Source organism: Pieris rapae, chromosome 7 (assembly GCF_905147795.1).
Source record: "Pieris rapae chromosome 7, ilPieRapa1.1, whole genome shotgun sequence".
NCBI classification, from domain to species: Eukaryota; Metazoa; Arthropoda; class Insecta; order Lepidoptera; family Pieridae; genus Pieris; species Pieris rapae.
In genome coordinates this window covers 10394349-10405291 of record NC_059515.1, presented here as the reverse complement: position 1 = coordinate 10405291, position 10943 = coordinate 10394349, and the positions used below count along the sequence as shown (strand labels likewise).

General features: G+C 33.4%; 1 protein-coding gene across 1 annotated transcript; it reads left to right on the top strand.

Annotated features, from left to right (window-relative positions):
- Positions 1-7168: 7168 nt before the first annotated feature.
- Positions 7169-10780, top strand: LOC110998828 (zinc finger protein Elbow). The gene is made up of 2 exons (XM_022267621.2): positions 7169-7407; positions 8870-10780. The coding sequence occupies exons 1-2, from the start codon at positions 7348-7350 to the stop codon at positions 10052-10054; spliced, it is 1245 nt and encodes a 414-aa protein (XP_022123313.2). The 5' UTR covers positions 7169-7347; the 3' UTR covers positions 10055-10780.
- The last annotated feature ends 163 nt before the right edge of the window (positions 10781-10943 follow it).

The following is a 10943-nucleotide window of genomic DNA, read 5'->3' as shown; positions in this document are numbered from 1 at the left end:
CATAAATTGTTTATCAATGTAATCGGTTTTGGCTTTCAGTATCGCCTTAGTGTTTTGTATTATAATATGTACAAGTATAAGCTGTTAGATGACTTATAATTAAATAAATAAGATATATTTATAAGTCTATTCGTAAAATCAAAAGTAAGAAATAGACTCCATAGAGAGAACACCAACTATTGATGATATTCTGTGCACGTCTCGCAATCTAAGGTGTATTATTCCTTCTGAAGAGCAAACAGAGACATACTATCTACTCTCATGATAACAAGGATCCTCAAACTTCCTTATCCAAGTATATCTCATTACAAATGTGATTTTATATCACATTTTAAAAGTTCTTAAAGTCACCAAATTATAGTAGTAGTAGTATAGTATAGTAGTATAGTCACCATATTAGTCACTAATGAACGTCAAAATAATAAATATACATTAAATGCTTCTTTTCATTTACTGCCACTTTTCAAACTAAAGGCCTTTTTTTTTTATTTCACACAACGTTTTTATGGAACTGCAACAATTACACCATGTTCCACATGACATCATAAGTAATAAATAATAATAATATAATTAAAAATATTGATGATGATGAAATTTGTCTCAGATTGTCAAAGATCCTCTATCATATGGCTACCTATGCATCTGAACACACTTGAGACGGATTCATTTAGGTTTTCAGCCTTTAGTACTAGTAGTAGTAGTTATTATTGACTCGATAATTGAGCACCTGTATATAGGTCATTCACGATAAACGTTACGAAGTCGTTTTATAAATATAAACAAACTTTGAGAATGCATGGACTACGCAAATACGAGAAAATCCTAAGCAACGGCCAACAAGCACTTAGCAGCTACATTGTGCCTCCTGCACTGCCTCCGTACAGTTATCACAATCACATTCAAATCGATTCTTGCAAAAGGTTTGGTGCAAATAGTTCGCTGTTTACTATGAAATTAGTTGATCTGTGAATTATGCACTCCTTTGTGTGTTCAGAGTAAGTGGACTGCCAACGTGAAACAAATGTAATACGTGGGTAACACTGAAAATGTTTAGAACTGGCCAGTTAAATGAAATGAATTTTTTTTAATTCCAATTTTAGAACTCTTTGGTAACATAATGTATAAAGTATATTGCATTCATTTGTCGTTTGTTTTTGTGAATTGAGGCCAATGTAAAGAACGTTACACATGAAAATAAGCCTAACACGAGAAAATTTCCGGCTAATGATTTATTATGACTTCCGTTGTGGGATTAATACAAAGGAAATTAGGAACAACAAAGCTATGGTAGGCTACGATTAGCATGTCTTAATGAAGCCCCATCTCGTGCCACTATGTACAATTGGTTTAACGATTTTAAGCATGGATGTAGCAATCTCAATCGTGATCTGCGTGAGGGACGTCCCATAACTATCGAGCTCTTAAGGAAGAATGGGTCTACTGCTTTTCTCAGTGGTTCCATCGAATGCGCCGATGTGTAGAAAGGAACGGAAACTTCGAAAAATAATAAAAGTATTGGGAACTTTCTACATGAAGCCATTTTTCATTTTCTAAATATTTTCAGTGTTACCCGTTTATGACGTGTGTGTGACGCGTGTAATAGTCTTAGTTATTATTTATTAATTAATATTACCGGTACATTTTTATGATGTTTTGTTAAGTCAAATACTTATTTTCTTTGTCATTGATAAAAGCTTTTCTACGACACACTAATACATTGGTAAAAAAAAGACATTATATATAATTTTTGAGACAAACATTTATAGTCAAACACGACATACACGTAAAGATAGTAAAATGTATTAAACAAAACAATTAAAATTACAAAATTAAACCAAAATCGTATCGTATCGATCTAAGAGTATTAACTAAAAAGATATTGCCTTTAATAATTAAATAAGCAAGAATTGTGAATTAATGCAGGCAAAACCGCGAGGCACCGCTGTATCTAAATACAACAGGAATTTTGTTTATGTAAATGTCTATTTACTAAGTGGTTCGTATAAAAGACATTTCAAATGTTATCAGGATAAAAAGGAAATAAGTATTTCTTATCTTGTGCCAACTTGTAATTCGAAGTTTCACAATAAGCAGGTTTTTCCGATGTTTTGTGCCAAAGTGCTAGGGTAGTCCGACACTATACAATGTACAAAAATAAGGTTGAAAAAGTTAAATAAATAATTAAAGAAAACACTTTTTTACCGGATTGAACCTATGTTAATAAAAGACAATAAATAAATAATTTCAATTTCATATATATATACAACTTAATAACTGGATTTCATATAAAACCTGCCATTTTCGTGTCGTAGTTAAAAAACTTAAGTACATTTATTTTAACTATAGAGTGATATAATATGCAAATATTTTTTTACATTTCGTTGGTAGTATAGTAGATATATTTACAACATTAGTTTATTTTTTGATAGTACAAGAAAAATATGGTAGTGTAGTGAGTTAAGGTGAGGCACTTACCAGGCAATTAAATAATTATGTATTACAAAAAATCAAGCTCCAATAAACGCGTGATAAAAGGTGAATAAATTCAATAAATACTTTTATAAGTAATATGGTGCAACCCTTAAAAGATTAACACTTTGAGATGAGATTTGTCGCCCAGTCAGCTTGTGTTAGTGCAGATCTTTGAGATAATACGAATAACGTATTGTTCGCTGTTCTTTATATCTTAATTCTAATGCTATCTATGTGTGAAAGTGGCTTAGTAAACCTGACTGTTATTATCGAGTTAAATCGAGACATGAAATACATGACATACTCAAAAACAAAGGCTCCATTACGTGAATGTCGAGGCTATTCAACTTCTTGACACCACGGGCCTAGTGAGACATATTGTAACAAAACCATTTAAAATAGTTTTACTGTAAGTGATGGTGGTAAAGTAAGTAAGTGAAAAATATGAACACCAGAACAGAGTGTGTTAATAGAGATTGTAAGTAATGTTGGGTTAGGCTATTTACTACTTATTGAATTATCAGTATTCCTACAGGTATTTATTTTACAATACCTAGACAATTACATTATATACAAAACCAAAAAGTGGAATACACATTCAAAAATAATAAATAAAATAAAATGTATTTTGTGAGATGCTTTGATCATTATAATTGTATTTAATATAAAGGAAGAATAACAAAGCTTTTATTAATAAATGCTACCAGTGTTTTATATTATTTTTCAAGAATTTGTATTTTTATTAAATACTTCTATTAGTTGGTAATTTGAGTTACAATCTGAGGGTATACGAAACAAGACTGAGTTCCGTAAATAGTTTGTTAGGCCGAAGAATGTTAAATATGTACATAGTTGGGTTATGTATGAAGAGGGGTGTGAAATAGTAAAAGCGACAAGAAGTCATGGCAGTCAATTAAACCGTTGCAAATGGTGTGTAATAACATCATGTTGTAATGTTTGTTCTACGTTACAAGGGTTCAATACAAGTATAAAGTATTTGCAGGAATCTATACAGCTACACTTTCGGCAAATGCTTCAATGTGTATTAAAGGCCATAGCATAATATTCCATGATGTCTCAAAAGATACTTGTAATAAGTATAAAGTATACAAAATATATGTAATACGCGCTGTGGGTGCAAAATCTTACAGAACGATACATGCATACCTACAATATTATTAATACTGTCTCAAGAATGCAAGTCATGGTTTTCGGTAGCCAGTAGCAGACAGTCGGTCCTTTTTATTTGACGGCTGACAAATTATGTACTCAAAATTCATTAAAAATGCTAATTAAGTAATCGAGGAAGGATATTGCGTTTTGTTTGGACTTGTACAGTATTGGCCTAGTGGCTTTAGCGTGCGACTCTCATCCCTTATGTCGTAGGTTCGTTTCCCGGTTCTGCACCAATGAACTTTCTTTCTATGTGCATTTAAAATATGGTCATACGTTAACATCGCGAAGAAACTTTGCATTGCCTTGCTTGCATTAGATCTAAAACGATGTGTGACGGTGTAAGATTGATAAATGATCATGAAACCGATTCAGTTATCTGCTTAAGCCTAAAAAGGTTTTACATGTTAAACGAAATTAAATTACAGATTATCCATTGTTTGTCCCTTTAAAATATAACTGATTAACATACGTACGTTAATACTATGTTTATTAAACATAACATAGTGTTATGATTAAATTAATGAATGTACTTTTTATCAATATTGATAGGGTATTTATGATTTTGAATCAAGTTTTAAAACAAACGACTATTAGTACAACATTTTAATGAATTCCACAGAGTAGTGTATAATTGATGAGCGTCCGAAGCACGTAGATGCTCTGTAGATCTCTGTCATGATATTTCTGTCCAATCAAGCGACAGTGGCCACGTCACACACGTCCAGTTGCCAGACGGCTCGTTTGATGTTATAGGGTTGAGGATTGTGCTTGAGAATAAAAACGACACAACTATGAATATATGTATTTAAATACTGTGATATGCTTTTTGATAACAATATAATAAAATCTTCACAATTGTAGTAAATCGTTGGAAATCGATCCGAAGTTTAGATTGAACAGTTGTTAAATTATCCCAAAAAAATTACATACAGTCAAAATCTGTTATAACGACATTTAAGGGACTACTCACACTACTACTATTTAGTCGTTATAACCGATAGTCGTAATAGCCGATAACATATTTATTAAGAACCTAATACAGAAGAATTCAGCCGGGACCATTGATGTTGGTCAATATAACCGGTATGTTGTTCTAAACGATGTCGTCGAAAACAGTTTTGACTGTACCTATATAAAATCTTAAAACGATACTTAGAATTAAAATAGTCTGTTGAGTAGATCAAATAACTGAACCAGTTTAAAGGATTGTTTTAGACGTTTGTTTAGAGACCTTTAATAATATAAATTAAAATGTGTAAGGCTTCTAGGTATAAATTGTACTTAGTGTAAACCCTATGTTGCAGTGGCTTGTTGATTAATGTCGGCGTAACTAGCGTGAAACGAGGCATATGCTATATGACATTGTGGCCACCACACAACATAGATATTATATCTCTCTCTACCCAAGGGTTGTACAATTCAAAAGGCAGGCTCAATTGAATTATTTATTTAACATAGCTACAGTTATAATGTAAATTTATTATATTATTTTAGTACTAAGAAAACCTATACTTCTAAACGTTACCTTGAGTACATATTATAAAGAGAAACAGGCACAAATACCTTTTGCCGTCAATATTTACTGTTTTAGTTTTTACTTACTGAGGGTTGCCTGGATGCGATCGCTTGTTAGCGATAGGGCATTCGTCAGAATATTTATATTATTTGTTTTTCTTTTAATATAACAAAAAAATATTATTAAATAAAATAAATTAATAATAATAGTAATAAAAACAACGACGTGTTATCAGATTTGAAAAAACCACTACAAGCATTAAATATTGCTTGCCTTAAATATTATTTTTTCCTAAATGAATTCAAGACAATTTTGTCAAATGTCATTCCACTTTCTTATAATTGGATCTATTTAGGTAAACGTTTAATAAAAAATAGGAAACAGGGATCGGCTGGACTAATGAATTTGAAAAATAAGCTAAACTGATAGCTAAACCGCTGTTTTGCTAGTGATTTTTATTGTAAGTATATTTATTTTTAAATGTTTTGTAACGATTATGTTAATAATAAATAGCCATTACTATATATTTTAGGAAAGCTTGTAACATCCATTTATTTATTAACGAAACTAAACAAAAAATACAATATAATAAAATACAAATATAAAATAAATACATTGGAAATCACCAAAAGTTTCACTGATAAAAAATATAATACAAAGCAAAACAAGACAGCAGAAAATTAAATAAATTAGGAGAAAGACAAACATACTACTAGTATGTAGGTAGTAGCAGTAGTAGCTTAACATTTTGTACCATATTCTTGCAATAAATTAATTATAATTATTATCTATTATAATAAATAAAAGAAATACAAGTCTTAGGGCATTTATAGTTTTAATTTATTCGGTCAATATTAGAGGCAGAATCAAGGTAGAAAACATCCTGTGAAGAGGCTCACGGAACCCAATATTGTATACTGTAGATATACCAAGTATGTGTGATGTGTCAAACTTTAATAAAAGAATAAACTAATTTTTTTTAATTTGACATTGATTCTTAATCCGTAAATTAACATAATACATATACATTACAAACATTTGAAAAAACCTGATATTTAAACTTAGGTATTTAAAAAAAAAAAACAAAAAACTAAATCGTTAAATTCTTAAGCTAATTGCTTATAAATGTAAAGCTTTAAGCTACACATAAATGATATTTTTTAAATGTCACTTAATCCTTCCTTGCATGATCCCTTTTAAGACGCAGATTATAAATAAGACTTCCAATAGAAGTGTCACAAATATATAATCTTAACAAAAGATTTTCTTCTAAGTACACAAGAGTATAATACATCTTAAATAATTACAAAAAACGTCAGTAAAAGACAGGTAATAGGTGAACAATGCATTGTATTGTATTAAAAGATATTTTAAAAAGCAAAACAATCAAATCATTACGATAATTTCTGTTAATACCAAGATTTAGTTAGATGACGAGTCCTTTTTACCCATGTAAACAGTGACTGGTAATTTTCACCCCTCGGTGGTCGAGGGCTTAAAGCAAAGGTACCTGAGTGGATTATGCAAGTTAGTTTAAGGTAATAAAACTATTCGAAGTAATTTTATAAGTTAAAAAAGTACGTTTTTTAATATTTATTATGTTATTACTAATTATCTCAAAGACAGATATTAAAAAATATCGTTTCATAACAAGTGACGTTTCAGTATAACTTTGTTTTAATAGCTTTGCCAGTAACGATTATTAACCGGTAGTAATATTGTCTTTTAATATAGCATAAAGTCATTAAAGTAAACAGCAATTTAAGCCGTTGAAGCTAAACTAAATGATCACCGCGGCGCGGCCGTTTATCCACAGCTATTCAATTTCCCGGACGATGCATCTCTGTCGTCGCATCGCCTTTGACCGCGCTGCATATTTTATATAATCCCTTCATCAAAACGGAAAGCGTTCTAGTAATTTTTCCCGCGCGCGAGCGAGACATAACAGGGTGTCAAAGCGCGGTGGGGATAAGACGCAAAGCTCCCGCAAAGTACACAGCGCAAAAATGGCGTGGCGACGAGTGACAAACAGCCAAGGAGGGGGGCGCTTCAGTCGTCAGTCCGCCGTCAACGCTCCAGCGGATTGTACGTGTTACGCGACTGTGTTGTGAGTGATGTGAATTGGATCGTGAAGTGTCAATAAGTGATTTAAACTGGAGAAGGATAATTTATTGTGGAGCAACATGCTCACTTCAAGCAATCAGTATTTGAGACCTGATTATTTGTCGCCGCTGCCGACAACGGTTAGTTTCAAGTTTTCTAATGAGTTATTTTGCGTCTATTTTGGTTTTGAATAAAACCAAACTATTCCTTATTCATTGGATGTGCATTTATCACCTATCATTATTATAATTCCTAGAGATATATCGAGTATAAATTACGATTAAGTAATTAACGATGCAATTAAAACGTCTCAAGGTTACTAAAATTGTTAATTAAGTATTAATAAATGCAAATCACCAAAGATTTATCGCAGTCGTAAATTATTATTGCACACAAAATTATTTTATTGCCTTTTTAATGCGTTGCTATCGTTCTACAAAAACATTTAAATGTAAATTTAGTTTTTATTAGATTTCTGTATTTTTCATAGTGATTTGATTTGAAACTACACGTTTCAAATGAAACGGTCTATTTAATATGATTAATGACGTAAAGAAGGTTAATAACACGGAACGTTTAGCTCGTTAATCAAAGTCATAACTATGTTACAAAAAATACCTAAATAAAACTATTAAATAGTTTCTGACATTGATGTCTATTAGCATGTTTATGTAACATGTTAGTATATTTTCTATTTACAATTTTACAAGATAAAACATTGCGAGTCAATTTCGTAATTATCAAAAAATAAATATTATATACATTTTAATGAAGATTTATGAACAAACTAAATGATAATAAACTGTTTACGTAGGAATCTAGTAGGAGGTTGAAAGAAATCTCCAATTGATATGATAACTCTAATGTGTATTAAATAAAAAAAATATGATATTATTGTAAACAAGATCGTTAACTACATTTTAAATTACGTTTTTTGACATCCCTGAGCATAATTTATTATAAAACACTTTTAAAATGTAAAAACAAAGAACTAATAGGTATAACAAATCACACAATAATAATTCAAATTGCGTGAATAATATTTGTAACCGAAGGATTTTAAAATTATTTTTTGATTAAATAGGTACATTATTGAATAAACCTTCATATTTTAAACACAAAATAAAAGTTATTAAAACTTGCGTTCGAATCTTGCACAGTAATTAATTTTAAGATAATTATTGTTTTATTCATCTAACAAGAATAGTCTATAAAAGCTACACGAAGTCTATTCAGTTATTCCAAGTACGAAATTAAATTGTTATTACGTTCACAGTAAACGTTCATATAAATTCCGAAATGTAAAATAATATTGCGACGAAATTCCCACTCGAGCTAACGCTTTGCCGTGATAATAGACGTGACAGCTCGGCAAGTTCAGGCGTGCTGCAAATTCAGCGGCACAAATTGGCCTTTTCACTGCGAGATTACATCATGCGGGAGCCGAGTGAAATGTCAAGCGGGGCCGACGGCTGCCAGACGCGCGGATAATGGCGCGTCGACCGCGTGATTGGACTCCCTCTCCCTCCGCCCAGCACCCCAGACTCCCTTTGTGCTGTCACTCGCAAACCGCTATTTCATTCCATAACTTCTTTGTTACAGCTCGACGCGAAAAAGAGCCCGCTAGCACTACTGGCGCAAACCTGCAGCGCTATCGGCGCTGACTCACCGAACCCGAAGCTGATCTCTGCGGCTGAAAAAGCAAGCAAAAAATACGATGAAAAATCGGTACATGTAGATAACAAACCTAGTTTCAAGCCTTACGAATCGTGCCTGACGAGAGAAAAGACTCGAACGCCTGAGGACAGAGCTTCTGTTAACCCCCAATCGAAGACACCATCTTCGAAAGGAAGCGCATCGACTACCCCAGTTCAAGCTCGATGCAATAGCAACCAAAGCTCATCGTCTCTAAGAACATCACCGCCTTCGCATCGCAAAACACCATCAGAAAAATCGGAAGAAAGGTCGAGTCCTATGTCCTCACCGGCAGCTCAGGTGAAGTCAAATTCTGACTCCACAAATTCATCGTCCAAGTTACCATACTCAAGTAGTCTAACATCCAGCACAGAAACCAAAGAACACTCAAGTTTCAAGCCGAGCGTACCTGTTTCTTCATCGCCATTTCTAGGGGGATTACCTCCTTCAGGCTTTCCTCTGTCCATGGATCTAATGACAAGTAGTCTCATGGCTGCCCAGCACCATGCCTTGAAAAATGGTCTGAACCCGTACTTAGCTTACGCAAGAATGAAACAACCCGGAAGTGATTTAGGCATATGTAGAGACCCATACTGCACAGGCTGTTCATTAAGTTCGCATTTGCTAAAATCGGCGGTGTGCCCAGCGGGTTGCACGCAGTGTGACCATGCAAAAATGCCTTTTTCTTTACCATCCGGTCACCCCGCGGCGGCAGCATATGCCCATGCACAGCTAGCAGCACTAGCAGCTGTCTCCCAACTTCCTTTCGTATGTAGCTGGATGGCAGGAGACACCGCCTACTGCGGAAAGCGCTTCGCGACATCAGACGAGCTTTTACAGCACTTACGGTCTCACACGGCGAGTGGCGAATCAAGTCCTAGTCTTTCTATGTTGAGTGCGACTCACCCGCTCTTACAAAGAACATATCCAACTCCTCCCTTATCGCCATTGACGCCAAGGTTCCATCCATACAGCAAGCCGTCCCACCTCGTCTCATCACCGCCACTACCGTTCCCGCTGCCGCCTCATCCTTCGCTGGCTGCATATTTTCCATCTTACCCATTATTTGGACCGAGACCGCTGCATCCTTGAGGACCATCGGCGCTCCACATAAACAAAAAAGGGGGCGCCGAACACTAACGCCCATGCCAAAAGGACCTATGAAACTGGAGATAATGTAAATATAGGGTAGTGTTCTTCAAGTTTCCAGTCGGCTCATATCATCAGACATTGCCCAGTGGGGCGCGACAGCTGTGATCTCTAACTTAATTCGTGATGTTATTGTGCACTGATAACTCGCTTCATTCCGCGAGCGTGGACTTTCGTTTATAGTTAGATTAACGAAATTTTATGTACCAAATCTAGTGTGTAATTAAAATAGTTTTTAATTTTATTTGTTAGCGAGGACTGTTGAATGTGTTTGTATTTTTAATATCCACTTTATTTGGCTAGACAGTAACTCACATATCTTTGCAATTAATTAAGGATACGCTATGCGCTAAATGATAAAATGTTACCGCAATAAAACGCTGCTATTATTTGAATAGCGGGCTTTAAATCTCACTCTGATAAAATCTTTATAGCCTCGAACACACTTAAATTAAAAATTTACATTTTAATGTTGTTTAAAGTGGCACCGTTTTTTTGTTCGGAAATCTTTTAAAGATTAAAGTCATAAATAAACATTTTAAAGCAAAAGCAGTTAACAAGCACTAGATTTTTAAGTGATAATGTAAGCATTGGTATCTGTTGACATAAAAATTTGTTGTTATAAAGGTCATAATATTGAAAAAATATACGTAAATATTTAATTTCGAATTTCTGTTTTTTATTTACGATCCTTGTGTCTGTGAATAACAAGAATCATGTTTTTAAACAAACTTATAAACCATTCTGATTTTTTAAATACAACTCCAACCAGAGCACTTTAGATAATTGCATAGAGCGCTTTTATAATTTCGTCATTAATTCAAAACTTAAA

Excerpts from the sequence above, each read along its gene's own strand:
- LOC110998828 (XM_022267621.2), top strand. The coding sequence starts at position 7,348 with ATGCTCACTTCAAGCAATCAGTATTTGAGACCTGATTATTTGTCGCCG. Across the intron at positions 7,408-8,869 it reads TGTCGCCGCTGCCGACAACG|CTCGACGCGAAAAAGAGCCC; the intron begins GTTAGTTTCAAG and ends TCTTTGTTACAG.